At 32.1% G+C, this 19846-nt stretch overlaps 1 protein-coding gene across 1 annotated transcript; it reads right to left on the minus strand.

Moving 5' to 3' along the window:
- Positions 1 to 11671: 11671 nt before the first annotated feature.
- LOC132733641 (glutamate receptor ionotropic, kainate glr-3-like) lies at positions 11672 to 19714 on the minus strand. Its single transcript, XM_060720302.1, has 11 exons — positions 19604 to 19714; positions 19060 to 19248; positions 17707 to 17806; positions 17193 to 17289; positions 15784 to 15939; positions 15443 to 15638; positions 13968 to 14194; positions 13273 to 13377; positions 12639 to 12802; positions 12120 to 12271; positions 11672 to 11850 (listed from the first exon to the last, which is right to left on the minus strand). The coding sequence occupies exons 4-11, from the start codon at positions 17250 to 17252 to the stop codon at positions 11753 to 11755; spliced, it is 1158 nt and encodes a 385-aa protein (XP_060576285.1). The 5' UTR covers positions 17253 to 17289; positions 17707 to 17806; positions 19060 to 19248; positions 19604 to 19714; the 3' UTR covers positions 11672 to 11752.
- Positions 19715 to 19846: the final 132 nt, after the last annotated feature.

Raw genomic sequence — 19846 nt, forward strand, 5'->3', positions numbered from 1 at the left:
TCTTATAAAGAATTCCCAAGCTCATTACTCAAAATTCTATCTATTTGAATAAGGATTGAATAAGGAAATTATCATAATCTTTAAAATATGTTCAGTTCAAACATATTTATAAAACAATCAACATCTCTCTATCGAAAGACTTAGTAAGTTCAATTGAATTATCTGCTGAATTTCGAAGAAGCTAAGTAACTTTATTTATTCTATTTCTCTTGTTTTATACATGAAGGTGTGATGTGGTTTGTCCCAACAATTGATGGAAAGAAACATCTTGTCATTGCGTGTACACAGCTTTTTCTATCCATTCTCGAAAATCCTGCATAATAGACTCGCACCGTATCATTTGTCAAATCATTACAAGGCTTCAGAATTAAAAGCAGAAAATTTGACAATTAATGAATGAATAGTAGGAAATGCATAAATATAAAGTTCTTCAAAATTTGTAAGTACAACATTCTATTCTTAAACTTTATTCAAAAGTAACATGCTCTTACCTTCATTTAATACAATCACACCTAAACCTGATATAGACCCAAAGAATGACATAAATCCGCATCTGTTCTTCAAACAACTGTGAGCGGAGGGATGTGATTTCAACGCATTCGTATAGTAGGGGTTCCTTCGTTCAAGGGTCATCATAATAACGGAACAAAGTAAAAGTGTGACGATTACAAGTGCAAAAACCTGCCACTAGAAAGGGAAAGTACTTGTAGATTAAAGATTAAAAGAAACCAATAGAAAAGTCCGGCAACTTTCTATTTCAAATAAAAAGTATAAAAACAAAAATAAAAATTAGGGTGATATACTGCTTACGCTGCCAGATCCACAACCTTGCGCTGCGTTTTCAAAGATTTACAAATCAGAATCAATATATTTCTGAAAATGCAGATTTCAAAATTAATCCATTGCTTCCTGTGCTAGATTTATTATTCAGTATTGACTTAAAAGTTGACTTGGAATATTGGAATTCCTGACGAAAGTATAACTACTTTGCAGCATGTGAGCTTTGATTCGAAATATTTACTTTGGTACAAAATTTGATCCTAATTTCATCATTATAATAATTGGCATTATTAGACCAAAATAGGCACACTTAGTTTCTTTCTATGCAAAGAAGCATTGTGCATGTGAAACAATTATCATTTGATCCCAATTCCGAGGCCTGATTTTGGTGAGAACATTTAATTTCTGTATTTATCTGTACTGCTTATTGTATTGTTCAATAATATATTGCGTATCACCCCTTGTCTTGGCAATGCGTGTAAGTGATTGCACTGTTCCAGCATGATGGGTTAAAATAATTTGATTTATCGTCATCGGTCATAATCAAGGTTATAACTACTATCTATCTGATACCCTTCTTTATGCAGCTACTCAAAACAAAGCATACGCTTTTACGCAAATACCGGGTCGAATTTCTAACTGTCACCTTAACCTTTTTATTATTTCTCAGCAATGGATCGGATAATTTAAAACAATAATTATAAATCAAGTCGTTATTTTCCAGACTGTATAAAGCATTTCTAAATTCTATGACAGGAATTGAACATTTTATAATGTTTCAAACAAAGGCATTCGCTAAATTCACATGGTAAAACATTCTTCCGTAGTTACTTATCTGAAATGATAACAATTTTACGTCCGGAAATTCGGTTGAATGTTTGTAAATTTGTTCATTACTGACAAACCTTTAAGGGATCGGCTAGTTTTCTCCAATCATTCTTTTCGTCACTCAAGCGTTTAATAAGTACCATAGTATATCCGAAGTCAAATGGGAATGTATAATCCATGACCATATCCCGCTCATTTGTTATTGCAATATCACCTACAACCATATCGACCTCCTGTAAAACAATTGGAATATCACCTACAACCATATCGACCTCCTGTAAAACAATTGCAATATCACCTACAAACATATTAACCTCGTGTAAAACAATTGCAATATCACCTACAACCATACTAACCTCCTGTAAAACAATTGCATTATCACCTACAAACATATCAACCTCGTGTAAAACAATTGCAATATCACCTACAAACATATCAACCTCGTGTAAAACAATTAGAATATCACCTACAACCATATCGACCGCCTGTAAAACAATTGCAATATCACCTACAACCATATCGACCTCCTGTAAAACAATTGCAATATCACCTACAAACATATCAACCTCGTGTAAAACAATTGGAATATCACCTACAACCATACCAACCTCCTGTAAAACAATTGCAATATCACCTACAACCATATCGACCTCCTGTAAAACAATTGCAATATCACCTACAACCATATCGACCTCCTGTAAAACAATTGCAATATCACCTACAACCATATCGACCTCCTGTAAAACAATTGCAATATCACCTACAAACATATCAACCTCCTGTAAAACAATTGCATTATCACCTACAACCATATCGACCTCCTGTAAAACAATTGATTTAAAGTCATTGCATAGTTTCTTCAATTGGCTTATTATATTTTTATCATCATAATTCTTCAATTTTAAAATAGTTTCACAGTTTTAAAAATACCGAATGAGCTCAAGCTACCTGTATAAAGCTTTTAAGTATAAGTCGCACAAAATGTTTCAAAAACTTAAAAAAAAACATTTGGCGTTAAAAAGCCTGTTAACACACCAAAAGTAAAATTCTTAAATATTTAGTAAAGTCATTATTTGTCTCTAAAGAATCAATTTGAACTAAGGTTTAAACTGAAGAATATAAAGCATATTAATAAATGTTGAAACCTTTCTTTGGACTTGACCAATAAGACCATTGAATGCCATTGTGGTCCTGTTCACAACAACTCCGTAATTACCATCTGGTACTTCTGATAGCTGATACCTTTGTGGGAAAATAAAATCAAACTCTAAATAAGTAGTTCTGTTTGCAGTCTGACATTTTTTTTGTCTCCAAACTTTAATAATTTTCAAGCGACTTCCATGTAGATCACATCGATATATTATTTAGAAGCTATTTATTTCTCGGAGTTGAAATTAGGAAAGAAAAAAGATTACATACGTGAAATTAAGAGTGTCGGCAAGACCAGAGAGGACATCTATACACAACCCTGTATACTTTGTCGCACCGTCTACAGTTTCTCTTATCAAATATGGCGGATACTGTAATGATGTTGTTAATAAGGCATACTAACTCATATATTTGCGTTGTTGAATAGCAATGGCAAAAACCGGCCATCTTCAACATTTAATAATAAATAATATTTTCTTGAGCTTAAGATACTTAGATTTTGCTAATTGAATTACAGAAATTATATTCTTTTCAAAGAATAATTTGAAATAAAAGGACTGATTGTTCAATACAGACTATCATTCGCCCGATAATTACTTAATGACAAAGCGCATACTCTTGAGTTTTTAAAATTAGTTTAAGGTGTCCTTAAGGTTACTGGCTACAAACATTTTGTTATGATATATTCGCGCTGGTCCTTTTTGTTTAGGACGTGTGACTAAGATACTTATGAAATATATTATGAAAATATTGTACGATATCTTTATCGGAGCTTACAGTTACAGATAAAAAGAAAATTAATTTGAGAATGATAATTCTTGCTGCATGTTATATCATTGCTCATTTTGTTATTTTTATGACAGACGAATACGGTTTGAAACGTCAAAAAAACGTAATTGAATAATTTGTACACAAGTTTAGCAGGTAATTAATATGCAGTCATATTGTTCTAATAACCAAAACGAAAACATACCACAATAATGGACACAAAGAACATTTGTTTGTTATATTTATATTTCAAATTCGGATATAACTCTTCCTCGATCACAACTTGTCCAGTTGGCATTACATAACCCACTGTGTGGATCTCCAAACCTGTTTGTGTCCACACCGTTGTTGTCAGTTTATACCCTTCACAGTCAATATATTCTTGCAATGAAGCCTGTAGAAAGAAGTTTATTTTCTTTTCATAATGAAAAGAATAGAAAAATGATACTCTTATGGGACAGTTTAGGAATTTCTTTTGTATAAATATCAGATATCGTTGCTTACATAAACGTCACGTTTAAGATTTCTTTTACACGTCGTCATTATAACCTTTAAATCAATGAATTTAATGCCAGTTATAAGTAAATATGAAAACATTTCTTAGTCATTAAAAAAGTAAAAATTTCATGCAAAATAAGGATTTTCTAGTAAATGATAAAGAAAAATTACATGACAAGGGGCATGTTGCCTTCTTTCCTCCTGACACCGATAAAAAACAAAATATTTTATTTTTATAGTTTATTAGAGGTAAAACTTGGTTGTCGTTCCCCATTATGTGATAATGGCCAGAAAATGTGCAAAAATGACCCGAGGTCGTCTTTAATACATATGCTGCATGTATTTAAAATCAAAAAAATTTACTATCTTGAATCCAGTTCAGTTTCATTGTTTTTATTTGTTTTGTTTGAAGGCATGTTGCCGAAACGTATAATTAATATAATTTATAAACTGAATATTTGCGTTTGTGTGTGGCTTTTCGTTATTTTTTTTGTATATGTCATAGACGACAATGCCTCGACTAAGCAAACAAAAAGAAGGGAAAAAACAGAGAATATAAAACAATTTTAAGTATCCGCTGTTATGTTTTTCTACAGGAATTTCATCAGAGTTTAATGATGGACTTTAAATATTGTAAAGAATACACATTCCATTCTATAAATGGTATTTAAACCATTTGTTTAAATCAGCTAGCAAACATCAAAAAAAGAAAAGTGTGTAAATAAAATACTATGACATTACTATCAATATGAAAAAAATCTTACATTTTCTTTTCCCGAGCCTTTTTCAGGTACATGGACAACTAAAACATGATGGAGTTTTGTTGTTGGGAGGGATGTCTGTGATTTGTCATACAACACAAATAACCAACGAGACAAACTGCTTAAGAACGTGCGATTGTTGTTGAATACACCATCAAATTCATTTGCCTTTTTGGAAGACATAAATGTTTTCAACCACTTTAATTGCAGGATATATTACATAATTATGCTATGTTTATGTATGAACAAGAACATTAAAGGGTACTTAACTCAAAAACTACATCATAGGCTGACTGTATATATATATGTATTTTTTTTGAAAATGCTTCAATAAAAACATGTCATTTAATGTTATTACATAAAGCACATGCACAAGTACTTGCAATCTTATCATAAAGGGGGAGAGGGGGTTGGGGCAAAAGAACAAACTAATGCATACTTGCAAAATAACATTTCTCGCACATTCGTATCGACACAGAACTATCATATTGAAGCAAACAATGGTATTCCAGAGTGGCTTAAACATGGTTCGCTCTTTTGTTAGGTCAATAAAGAGCTTATGGATGTCGTTGACATGATAAATTACGCTTGGAACTCCCAGTTTGGAAAGGCTGTCTATTAGCGATGACATTTCAAAAACTGAAAAGGAAACAAAAAATAACCATGTAATAATGTTCATTTCTTTAAAATGCTTGTAAAATAATATTGTAGAAAATAAGATAAGTGTGCTCATTTGTACATATCTGCTTAACAACATTGATGAAAAAGTATAATTTTACAGTTTAAAAACATATATCGTCATAATTATAATACATAGCTTTCAAATGTATACTCAAGATTGTATAATATTTTGAAATATGTCATTGTTTGTAATGAATTAACCATATCACTGAGCTATCAATTAGAATATCTTTTGCGAAATTAATTTTGAACACAAAATGATGTAATGAAGTAACCTCAGTATGCCATGTCATTTCACATAAAGAATGCAAATTAGTCCTATTTATCACGCCGAAAAAACCCATAAAATATAACAAATATCAAAAACAACAAACAAACAAAAAATATAAAAAAAACAAAACAAGTCTTACAAACACATGTAAACAAAATCAGCTTAAGCTTCTACATTGAAAATTTATTTTACCAACAATTTGACCTATAACATCTTTTTATGAACCTTGATACCTGTTGACTCCTCATATATAACAATAGCGTTTTTCCATTGTAGATGGTCAATTAGTTGAGAAACAACCGCTGGGCCATTGAACAATGTGCCAGTTACAAGAGAATTGACTTCGCTTGTCTCAGTATCTCTGGTATTTTCCAACTCTCTGATGTAAGGTCCATACTTGCCAACACATTCCGACGGCTCGATATCAATAATAGACTGAACCTTAAATTACACACATTATATTCTGTTAAAATACATTTTGAAACCATTGGATTTCTTAAGATGCCTCGCTCGTCAAAGAATTGTAGTTTCAAATGACAAAGGCTTATTTTAAGAATCAAACAATTTTTAAAAACCATTTATTCGCATGACATTTAATTGGAATGGGCAATTACTTTCTCTGAATGAAATGTATCCTATTATCGGCTGTTTACTGTATAACTTTATTATAGTCTATGATTTGTTCATAATATAAGTCAAGAGCATACATCGTGATAGTCGTCCATTTTCCTTTGGATTCGTGTCACTGAAACTTATTTGTCTGTGTAAAACCCCAAGCGTTAAAATTTTCTATAACACACGTTTTACAACTATCCTTGATTAATAATTGATAAATAAATACGAATGTCCAAAATATTCTTTTTAAACAATTCTTGAATGATATTAATTACGACTTCGAATGCTGTGTGATTACCTTTTGCAAAGGTGTCTGTATAGAAATGTGTCGGAATCCCCAAACAATCAGTCGTTTGTTGAATGTTTTTAATATTGACGTTTCATTGTTATAAAATGACGGTTTCTGTAACAGCACGATCACATCTATAGAGACGTCCTTGTCAAGCTGAGAAACTAAGTAAAAAAACAACAAACAGGTCATGTTTACAGTATGGTGAATTGAAACATTTGTTGGTGTTTTTTGTTGATTTCCTCTCATTATAGGCGGTTGCTTATCATTAATCACCATTTTCTCGATGTGTACTACTGCCTTCTCACATGGTATATCTTCTGTCGAGAGTGGTTAAGGTCGTTGACTTTAATCTACTTTCCTCACTTTGGATTCTTTTATGTTTGGAAGCTATCCACCTAGCTTACGAAGCGACGGTGGTTCTACTTTGGTACCAGTTCATGCTTTTAAATGATGTGGGGGCACCTGAGTTCTTTATCCAGCAGTTAGCTATAGGCTGGAAAGTCACCATATGACCAGTGTTTGTGCGACGCGAATACCAACAAAAATTAATTCATGTATAGAATGACGATTAATTTTATTCCTTCTATTAATTTGATTCCTGTCCATCGCCAATTTCAGCAGAAAATAACATGTGCAAGTGCAGAAAAGGGTACCATTTCATTTCAGCAGATTTTGCAAATAGTATACCAATATTGTTATGCACCCTGAGTATCAAATTCAATTCAACAATGAAAGGTCTATTTATCCAATGAATAAGATTAAATATATCGTTTGTTTTGATACTGTAGTTATTACCTGTTTTCAAGAGGTCAATGACATTCTCGGTCTCAATGCTATGATATATAACTGTTACGCCATCTTTAATTTGAACAGAGTTTGTTTTGTTTGAAGCTCCACACTGCTTTCTACATATAGCTCCTTGAACAGAGATATATAATGAATTATTGATGGTCTTATCATAGGAGAAATGTCATGCACATTGTCTGTGTTTTAAAAAGCACATTTCATTTGTAAAGTTCTTATAGCATTGAATAAGAAGGCTGTTTTAAAGAGTGAGGCTTTATTTTGACTCTATATTTTACAACGTAGCGAATTGTTGACAGAAATCACCTACATGAGAAAGAGTTCAAAGAAAAAAGCTGAGTTTTTAAATTTCAGCCCGCTCCTGTGACTTACAATGAGGTTTCAGAAAATATTTATATGTTCTTAAAATTAAGTGTGCCCTATGCAGAGAACTTTTAACCTTAAAACACATTCATATAAAAAGTTCCGCTGAGGTCCAAAAGTATTAAAAATCGTTTAATATAAACTAGCTGGACAACTTTTGAAAGACAAATTGAGAAATATACTCAGAATGACATTAAAAATGGATATTACATCTGATTCTTAGCCCGATTAGAATCAAATGTGTTTGAACAGTTTTCAATTTATGGTAATTCTGCACAATAAAACTGACTATTCTGGATAATCGGATTTCGCAAAATAACCTGAAAATTTGCACACATATAAGTAATAGAAAGAGCATCGAAACACGAGGCTATCTGATTTGTACAAGGGGCATAGCCCCGGAGTATTTATCATATTGTTGAGTGTTTTGATGTTCTTTCTGTTTTGTTAAACATAAAAATACGTTCACTGTTGTCATGATATGAAACCCCAGAAAAAGTAACCAATGAACAAGCATCTGAATATGATATCTCTATCGTTGTTCTTTTCTCTGCCGTCACAATAAGTAAACCCCAGCAAAAGTGTGCCAATCAATGGGCATGCTCTGGAGAGCAAGTAAGTAATACCTGCACTCCAGTTTACGCACTGTGCATGTATATGTATACGATTTTACTCTGGCACATTTTCAACAGAAAGGTCCACAAACTATGATACAATTAGTATATACCTACATCAAAAAGTTTTAAACTCCTGAATATATTTTCCGTTATGACAAAGACCTCACTGGAGTCCCTTCTATGCAGAATCGGTAAAATATGAAAACGCTTACCAATTACAAAATCCAAGGCATGCCCGTACGTTATTTGTATTGTAACAATACCTAGAATCAATGATTTCACCAAGGTGTCTCTATATATTTTTCCGGCCATTGTCTCTATGTTCAGTCTGCATAAGATTCTTGGTCTTTTCTTTAAAGCATTTGAATAAATATTTTTAACTTTAGAAATTAAGCAAATATTTTCAAGTCGATTTTATTTTGTTAACACCAACGTAATACAATTAGTTGGAATATATGCAGAACTGATTTTAACTAAATTCCTCAAGAATCACTACATTTTCATCCATAATAACTATGTTGCTAATCTCATTTAGATGAGGACCTACAGTAATGTAAAAATTAATTTCTTCGACTGCATAATGATAACGTTTATCACTACGCGAAACACACATTGTACAATGTAAATTACAGTTACAAAATCGATGGACAAATTAAAAACTTCAATTCCTGAAATGTAACGCCTTTAATGTTGTAGACGATGAGGCGATTCGTTGAAACCCCTTAAAATCAATGAATCCACTGCGGCAAGTATAAGTCAATTTTATTATAATATAAAAAGGAATTATGTTAATTCTGTAGTATATAACATAAGCTGCATGAGAGGCATGTCTGCGTTTCATTATGTCATGGAAGTTCTGCAAAAGTGTTAAGAATAGCATATATAGTTGCTTATGTTATACCCGCAGATCTTAAGAGAAATGTATGTTTCTGGTATTAAATAGCCTCATTTAGTAAAGGTAGTAAAGAAGAATGTTTGTGCATACACTACAATGAAATATTGCATTACACAACACTCTGTTAGAGTTAAACAGTAATAAGAAAAGTCAGTAACAGGGAAAGTCACAGGATAAAGGTCTTATGTAAAGGGATAGTTAAGGAAGTTAAACTACACTTTTTTTCCTTTTATAATAAATTTCAAACATTCATTTTGTGAGCAGCTGAAACGTATCCAGTGAGTGGCAGGTATTAACGTGATACAACGTATGGACAAAGCATTGGGACCTTAGTGTGGACAGTATTCCGTTGGTGTTAAAATATGGCAGTTTTGAATTCGTTTTAGAAATTTTATGAATTGATTTCGATGATATAAATACACTATTAGGAAGTTCCGTCATTTTAGTCTTAACATCTTGAGTATCATAATGATTCTCTAGAGCAGCAACAAAGCATCTGGTAACGACGGTTAAGAGTTGTCGGAATATATGAATTACAGTTTTGTACAAATGGTGTGAATGACTTGTTTAAATATCATTCTGTCAGTGAGAATTGACATTTAACATTTAAGTCAGCCATTGATTTTTTGATAGATGACAACATTATGAAATTAATTTTAAGTTTTTAATAAAAATAGGAAATACGCATATAACAGAAATTAGCACGCTTATTATGGACACGTCTGAGTGACTAGCAGCTTATCTTCCTTCTTTTTATAAGAGGCATTGCTGGAGATAATAATTTTCACTGAAGCACATATCATATTTATTCTACTAGTCTACTACTCATTTGTCACTGAAGGAATACTTAAAAGAGTACTCGAAAGACCTAAATTTAGAATAAGAACTGGCAGTAGTGTTTTGTTGTTTTTTTTTAGATAATGCAAATATTCAAACAGTTTCAGAGACATTTGTATAAATAGAAATAAATAAATAAATATCCGTTTGTAATGTGTTCAAATCTAGAAAAATCAAACAAATTACTTATAAATTACTTATAGAGAGAGAGAGAGAAAGAGAGAGAGAGAGGGAGAGAGGGGGAGGGAGAGAGAGAGAGTTTGTGACTTGCGAATAACAATTAAAATTGCTTAGCAAAGCTAGATACCATAGCTATAAATTTATATCGACAATTCTCAATCTAATTGACTTTAGCAAAGATTCATTATTAGATAGAAGGTGAAAAACGTTCTGTCAAAATGTTAATGACACAGCATGAGTTAATATAAATGTTTTACCGCACCCAAATACGATACCTTTTTATCATACTCGCTTGAGAATATGTTTAGTCATCTTCAAACGCTAATATTAGTTTGATCCAAATATTGAATTCATTTTTAATCAAGATCAAGATAGATTGTCAAATTGAATTATTGGTAAACAAATAAACAAATTAACATACTTAAAATTACTTCGTTATTTTTACAGTTCGGCAGGATTGGATCTTTCAAATCATTTTCCCTAGTGTACAGGAAGATCAAATGAGCATATCTAGAGATTCAACCTTGGTCTGCAAACTATATAAAAAGTACAAGCAGTCGAACTTTAAAATATGCGATGGTTGTCTTGGAAGTTCGATGAATTATGCAAAGGCGTCTTCACGGTGCATATCCATATCGGTACCCTCTTTGCGAAATCTGCTGAAACGGTACCCTCTTTGCTTATGCACAGGCCACTCTCTGCTAAAAACAAACCAACTATAGATAACAATCCAGTAAAATTTCAATATAATAAGGAAAGAAGGTATGACACGTAGAAAAGATGTATACCACGGAACACTAGAATGTTTTATCTATGTGCTGATTTGTCATGTGCCCGTTTTTCATGTACTACAACTTCACAATAAGCTACAAAAAATCGACATGTCTTACTTCGCCCATCACCTCGACATATTTTTCGGGCTAAAAATGAACCTGTAGCTTGATTATATATGCATCATACATATTTAGTATGTTCATTTACATATCATCTTCGGACAAATGGCAGTATATTGTCAAAAATAATTGTAAAATTCATAAAAACACCCTACTTTCGGTTTTGCAGCGGCACGGGCTACCTCTCTTCATTTGAATTTTTATATCACAGACACCCTCTCATTTTTTTACACATAGGTACCCTCAAGGCACGACATATGCTTTTATTTGCGTTAATCGTAAGGTATGTATAAATATTTCTTACTTTTATGTAAATATTACATACTTCACGATTAACGCAAATAAAAGCATATGTCGTAAAAAATAAAATCAAATGAACATTTCCATGAATATTGTTAAAAATAATAACTACTACGTGGTCTTGTTTTTGTTGCTTGTTTGTTTATTTCACGAATATGAACATAACTTTACTTTTCTTCGACAGGAATAGTTACAACAAATCTCTCAGCTTTAGGAACAATCAGTCTAATCCTGAACGCACATTGCACCGTGTCCAATGCCTAATCTTTGAAATAAGGAGTTCTATTCCAAACGCGATTGTACTTAATGCGAGTCCACCTGAAAAATATATTGTAGAATATCAACCAATGTAAACAGTATATCATATAGACCTATTCTTTGAAAGTTGAATGCCAACCATACAAAATCAAGCTTACTTGCACCACATCCTTAATCAGACTCGATGCTTTTCACTGATAAATTATATTACAGGTATAAACACACATATTTTTAAAATATGTATAAATTTATTCCAAAGCAAAGTGTATTTCGTAAGTGTAGTATGATTACGTTAAATTATTTGATATTTTCTACATGTATGATATTACCGGCAGCCACGTAAAAAGCACTTTGTACATGTTTCAGTTTCAATTGTTTCGCCTCTGCTTTCGTTGTTTCTTTGTCGCATTTTTCTTTCTTCGATCGCCACCACTTCCTTTTCAAGAATTTTATCAAACCGGAGCTGTACATTCGAGATAGCCTGGCAAAATATAAAGACTAGTAGATATCACCAATACTGCCACTTATACATTACAAATTTACAATAACATGTAAGCGGGTATATCCTATCGATGCTTTTGATGAAAATATTTAATAAAGTTCTTTGTGATAGAAAATATTAAAACAATATGTTGATATGTTTCTGTAATAAATGGTATATGCATTTTGTAAAACATATGACATTCTAAAATGATATATAATCTAAAGTTTAATTGTTGTTATTCTTATTGCTAACTTCGACATCTTTGTTAAAAAGTTACTTGATACAATAGAGAAAGTTAATAAACTGTTGACAACATTTCAGCTTATATTTAAGAATGAATACACATCAGTTACGTTTTTAATACCTTTCAGAAAATATCAGTACATGAGGAGATTTGTCAGGAAACCCAAATGCAATTGATAGCGATATAAAGCGTTCTCGCATTTTAGTAAGTCGACAGTCATTGGCTATTGTTTTGGTTAATGAACCATCGTCACCAATAAACGCATAATTGTCTTCATTCTTCACCTACAAATAAACCAAGTTCGGTGGCTTTGAGCATTAATTATGCATAATACTATAAAAAAACAGTTTTGTTTTGCGTTCGAAATGAATGTAAAGTAAATCTTATTAGCATGACAAGAGAATTTAATGCCTTGACTCAAAACGTTTCTTTTGCTTTGGTTTTTTGATTTGATTATTCTTAGATAAATGAACACATATGAGCCGCGCCGTGACAAAACCAACATAGTGCGTTTGCGACCAGCATGGATCCAGACCAGCCTGCGCATCCGCGCAGTCTGATCAGGATCCATGCTGTTCGCTTACAAACCCTTTAAGAAGTAGAGAAACTGATAGCGAACAGCATGGATCCTGATCAGACTGCGCGAATGCGCAGGCTGGTCTGGATCCATGCTGGTCGCAAACGCATTATGTTGGTTTTGTCATGGCGCGGCTCATATCATCTTTACAGCGTAAACTACCACAGTCACTCTTACTTTGTTGATATGATAAGCATTATTTTTATTCAGTACATCTGGATCCGTTTTGTTGAAACGTCTAATTGCCTCACCTATCGCTTTGAAGTTCGGAGTAGTTGAAGTCTAGAACATAAAACAGTACATAATAATATTGTGTAAATACATGTATTATATAGGTTTTTCCAAATTATCAAATAATGAAATCAATAAAACATGTCTGTCGCGTAAATAAATACATCGTCAACCCAAGAACTGGGCGCAGCCTTGATTTAACATACCGGTTTAATGGCTGGCAAAATCCACTATTATCCTGGCACCAATGTTTAATGCTTAATTTATTTCATTATCAAGACAAAAACACAATATGTAAACAAATACACAGGCAAAAATCTGTCATGCTCAATGTAAAATTGTCAAAGGGAGTTAAGTATAAAGTATAATAATATTACGGAGGAATGTAGGAGTTATTTGTCCCAGTGATATTCGATCAAGAAATGGGAGTTTAACATTTAATGGTATTTTGCATGATAATAATATTTTTTTGGTATTACTTTAAAGTTGACATATGTAACTTGTAAAGTTGCGACTAGAATATGAATATTTTCAAATGATAGTGAGTCTTAATTCATTTCATATATTAAATATTAATATATATATATTTGAATCCAACTAGAACTCGCTTTAACACATCCTATTGTAATAGAGAGTTTTACCATGAATAACTCTTCCCAAAGTGATCCGCCAATTGTTCCCCACTTATAACTGTCAACTTGTTTTGCCATTTCACTCAATGAATTAAATGGTTTAGTTTCTTGAACCACAGTTAAAGAAGCTGTGAGATTTCCGCAATACGTTCCATAGATTACCAAAGAAAACAAACACCAAGTACTGAACAATGTTCTGCCGGTAATCGACCTAGGGCTGTGAACATCAGAATGGCCTGCACAAAAAAAGAATTATTATAATGAATGCTATAATAATAGCTTGTATCATAGTTTGGGGACCTTTCTGTTGAAAATGTGTAAAATCGTATACATATACATGCACAGTGCGTTAACTGGAGTGCAGGTATTAGTTACCCGCACTCCAGAGCATGCCCATTGATTGGCTCATTTTTGCCGCGGTTTACTTATTGTGACGGCAGAGAAAAGGAAAGCGACAGAAATATCATATTCAGATGCTCGTTCATTGGTTACTTTTTTCTCGGGTTTCATGTTGTGACAACAGGGAACGTGTTTTTATGCTTGACTATGATACAAAAGAGAAAGAACATCAAAACACTCGGCAATCTGATTTTTGAAACAGTGATTTTATAGCATAATAACACACACTTTCGGTTCTTCTATGTTCAATAGGGAAACATGCGGGTGGTGTTAGAATCGGGGGCTACGCCCCCTCGTACAAATCAGATAGCCTCGTGTTTCGATGCTCTTTCTATTACATATCATATCAAACCCAATTAAGGTTATTAACTAGAATTATTAAAAAAAACAAAAACAAAAACAAAAAAACATAATGAAAGTCACAACAACAGAATGACAGCTTTATTTCTGTTAATTTGGATTTTTTTGGAAAGTCCTATGCATATACCAATAATATCGAAATAAAAGAATTTATCAGTCTCATCACATTACGTAGTCAATACCGCATAACTCTAGGTTCTTTTCTTTTTATTGTTACTCGGAACACTTGTATGACTAATTGCTATATTTTGATCAATGATCAGTTCAAACTAATTTGTTAAGAAACATAAGTACCTATATTAAAAGTAACAGACAGTTCTGCAGCAGATTAATTGCTCTATTACTTAATTCCTGTGCGCGCTCTCTATCTCTTTTTCACTCAAGATCTTTTGTTTTAAAAGTATGACGAGGTAAGTAGTAACAACTCATCAGAGAAATAAAGCATTGCGTGTCTACAACTACTAGTTATATTTCTCCAAACATAGATTTGCAGAAGAAAATATTGTAAATTATAATTGTAAGTACATGTAAATGGAAATCAAACTTACTAAACAATATCACTTGTGGCGGTACAACCAGATTTAAAGACCATATAATCTCTTGTTTTGGACAATTCAACAACTCAGAATACTGGTCATCAATGTAAAAAACTTCTTTTATTATTGAATTATAATATTCAAAACTATAGTTATCTTATGTTATAATTTAAATTCAAGTGTTCTTACTTTCATTTAAGACAATCATGCCAAGACCAGATATGGACCCATAGACCGACATGAATCCGCATCTGTTCCTCAAACAATTGTGAACTGATTCATGTGACTTTAACGCAGTTGTATAGAACGGGTTGTTACGTTCCAAGATCATCATAATAATGGACCCAAGAAAAAGTGTGGCGATTACAAGTAAAATAACCTGCCACTGAAAAGGAAAGTACATGTAAAGAATTTACCAGCGTTTTATAGCTCTTCAAGTTCAAAATGCATACATATATCATTTATTTCTCTAACTTATTTAGTCAATTTAATGGTATACGCACAGGTATGCGACGCATACGTCAACAAACCTTGAATGGATCTGCTAGCTTTCGCCAGTTGTTGTTTTCATTAGTCAATCGTTTCATAAGTACAGTGCTATAGGTGAAGTAAAAAGGAACCGTGAAATCCATGACCATCTCTCGTTCGTTTGATATTGCAATATCACCTACAACCATGTCGACTTCCTGTAAACAAACAAATTCATTCCATTATTCCTGAAAACGGCACGTCAAAATCACACTTTTTATCATTAGAACCCTCCAGTTTAAAAATTGTTTTGAAATTCTAAAATTGATAAACGCACATCAGCATAAAGCCAGTATACGTCGCACAAAATATCTAACAAATAATTGAAAACAAAAATGTTTGAACTAGAAACGTGTTCATAGGACAACTTAACCACATTTTTATTTGCTGTCATATTGTAAAATATGGTGGCATATTTACAAAATATTGCATATTGTATAAACGTCAAGTGTTACATCAATGAGGAATATATATTTATATGATAACATGTGGCGAAACAAGAAAAATTCATGCTAAAATAACTCATATTAACTAGTGTTCATTGCCGACTGGTTTCTATATCATCAGGGTTATAAATAAACATAAAACCATAGTTCGTCATAATCATCAATAGTACACAAATAACGTCAATTGACGTTCTAACAATGGTTTTATGTTTTTTTTATTTATATCTATATATAATAGAATCATAACTGATACGGTCTGAAAAAATCTCGATTAGGAAAGCATTTCGTGCACCCCTGTGGCCTCGCCCTGATGACCTCAAAGTCAATAGGCATCTTTTAAGGGCCATTGGCTGTGTCCCAACACATTTCTAAATTTTTTTAAGTTAACGATAAGGCAAAAAATATATAAAATATCATTGTTACTTTGTCCTTTTATCAATGACCTAAATCAATACGGGCATCTACATGTATTTGACCATTAATCTTAACCACTGGCTCCAAAATTAATAATGGTTTTATACCAGTTCAGGTCAACCCACAAACACAATCATTGAAATGAGGCAAAGGCTTTCTCTAGTTAATTGGTCGGACAAGCTTTAAATGGCCAAACCCATGTAGCCTCTGACAAAGTGACCTCAAAACCAATAGCAGCCATGACAAACCACAACACAGACTTCTAGGAATGTTGGTCAAAGCATTCTTTAGTTATTGACTTGCCAAACTGTCAGGTGCCAAAGCAACTGTGATTTTAACCTTTGACAAACTGATCTAAAATGTATAGTGGTTACACATTGATCATTAACATTTTCCCTTCCAAGTAACAAATATCATATCGTTTTCTTTCTCATGCTTTCAGACATACAGACGGACAAATATGGACCAATCCCAGTCTTCTTAATGAATTAATCATAATTTAAAAAAGTTTAAAACTGTTAAGTCATAAACATAATTATAACTGTTCTCACCTTTCTTTGGACTTGACCAATTAGACCATTGAATTCAAGTGTAGTCTTGTTAACAACCATTCCGTAATTACCATCCGGTACTTCAAATAGCTGATACCTATAGGGAAATTGATAATAAAGATTGAATTTTGCAATGAAATCAATCGACAATTTTATAATCTGTAAAATTGCACCAAGTAGTTCGTCATGCTTATTTGCCGAGTGACAATATAAATTAAGCAGGTTTGGCTTAACCACATGATTTCTTTGAAGTATGTCCTCTGAAATCTCAAAGTTAAACATGTATGCGCTAGGTCACAATTAGCTTAATTTCAAATATAAATGAAAATCAAATACAACAATACCGATCATTGTAAAGAAGATAGATGGTCCAAGTATGGTTATATTTTTAAATTCTAGTCATGGATAAAACATCGTTAAGTAGTCGAACCAGCTAATATAAATACTTTGTTTTACAATCATTCTTGTAAGAATACAGTACGTTGAATCTAAATAAAGTATAAATATAACGTACTTGAAATTAAGAGTTTCGGCCAATCAGAGAGGACATCAATAATAAACCCTGTAAACTTTGTTACACCGTCAATCTCAGCTTTTATTACATACGGAGGATACTGTAAAAATATTTTGAGTTAGGTCTAAATACGAATAAACAAGTGTTAAAAATCAATGTCAAACCCGTCTTTCAACATTACAGCTACTTGGTCATTTAATATTTTCCTAAGGTTAAAAAGCTTACATTTTAATGATGCGAAAATCAGGAAATTAGATTTGTTTTGCACATATTTTAAATATATCTGGCTTTCAATGGCCATTATGTCTATGTAATGCTTTTTTTAATTTTGTTTGAAAATCATCTTAAACTTTGTTTTCTGATAGAGTTTACAAAACGTTACTCGTTGACCAATTACCTGAAGAATATTTTATTCTATTACATTCTTAGAATTAGGAAAATTAAGGAGATTTAATATATTGTATGGGAGTCAAAATACTACTTTGCTAACAATTTGCTAATTTTTATGACAAATAATTTCACATTCAGCGCTACTTTCTTCATGTAATTAACATCCTACATTCTTTAAAACCATTGTTTAAACACTATTAAACTTATGTTAGCCCTTTCTAAGGATAGGAAATTATATTCTTATCTGAGGCATATTGGGTCTTTTAAATGACACCAATGCAGAACATGATTTGCCCACAGATCACATCAGATATACTGCATACCAAGGGTTTCAATAAATAAAAATGGAAATTTGAGGTATTTGGCTATACAATCTGACTAAAGTTCAGATCTACTTTTTACTTTTAAGAGCTGATTTTAATCAGATTGCTGGCTATAGACATATTGTAAATAAATATTCGAAGTGAGCCTTTAATTTAGGATTTTTTTCTACTAAAATTTAATGATATGAGTTACCGCAATTTAATTATTGTATAATACCTGCATATACCAGAGAATTGAAGTAATTGCTTCTGGCTATAGGTTATATAATCAATATGACAGACGAATAGAATACGGTTTGAAATGACAAACCACCCTTTTAATCAAATAGTAAGTGCGACAGTACTAAATTATAGTCAACTGTATAATGAAAGAAAATGTAATATTTGCTCAAAATTAGAAGATGAAGTTCATGTATTATTAGAATATCCACAGTTCCATGTTTTTAGAAAACAGCTTATAAATATATATTTTTGGAAAACACCAAATATACCAACATTTATTGAATTGTAAACAAGATGAAAATATTATAAGAAAATTATCAATGTTTATCTTTATAGTATGTAAGTATATACTCATGGGTATAACACCCACATGAATATTGTAAGAAAATCTAAATCTAGAACTTAAACAAGAACATACCACAATAACGGACACAAAGAATGTTTGTTTGTTATATTTATACTTTAAATTTGGATATAATTCTTCCTCGATCACAACCTGTCCATTTGGCATTACATAGCCAACTGTTCGATTCTCCAAACCTGTCTGTGTCCACACCGTTGTTGTCAGTTTGTATCCTTCACAATAAATATATTCTGGCGATGAAACCTGTGAGATGATAATACATAGAACAGTAAGATGTCAGTTATAAGTTTCATTAATTATTTTCATAAATTAGCAGACTATTTGGCTCAAAGGTCCAATGTTTCGTTTTAAGTATTTTAACTTTTATGCATTTTATGCCAGCATTGGATAAAAAATATCTCTAAGTCGGCTGCTAAGTAGAAATAAATATTCATTTTTTTAAAAAAAGGAACACACGGCAAAAAAATTGAAGTTTTGCGGATTGACTGAAATTGCCTGAACGCTAATACAAATAATCAGCAATAGCATGAATCATGCTCCCTTCTACCGTCAAAACAACGATCTTGGTAAATATTTACATGTGCATAATTATGCTAACCTTTTCAATAGTTTGAACTATTTCTGTCTTTGTCATACCTTCATATTTATCAATTAAGGCACTTGTCAATAAAGGCAGAAAAATCTAAAATGAAAATGGAACACGTTTTTAAAATTGATAATGGAGATGGCAGTAAGCTTGCAATACATTGTAGAAGTTGTATCAATTTTATAGCAAATAATGTCTTTACCGAGAATGTGAAATAAATATAGCACACAATACTGCAAGTCTTGAGTCATACTG

This window comes from Ruditapes philippinarum, unplaced genomic scaffold (genome assembly GCF_026571515.1).
Source record: "Ruditapes philippinarum isolate M1 unplaced genomic scaffold, ASM2657151v2 ctg337_1_1_1_1, whole genome shotgun sequence".
Taxonomy (NCBI): domain Eukaryota; kingdom Metazoa; phylum Mollusca; class Bivalvia; order Venerida; family Veneridae; genus Ruditapes; species Ruditapes philippinarum.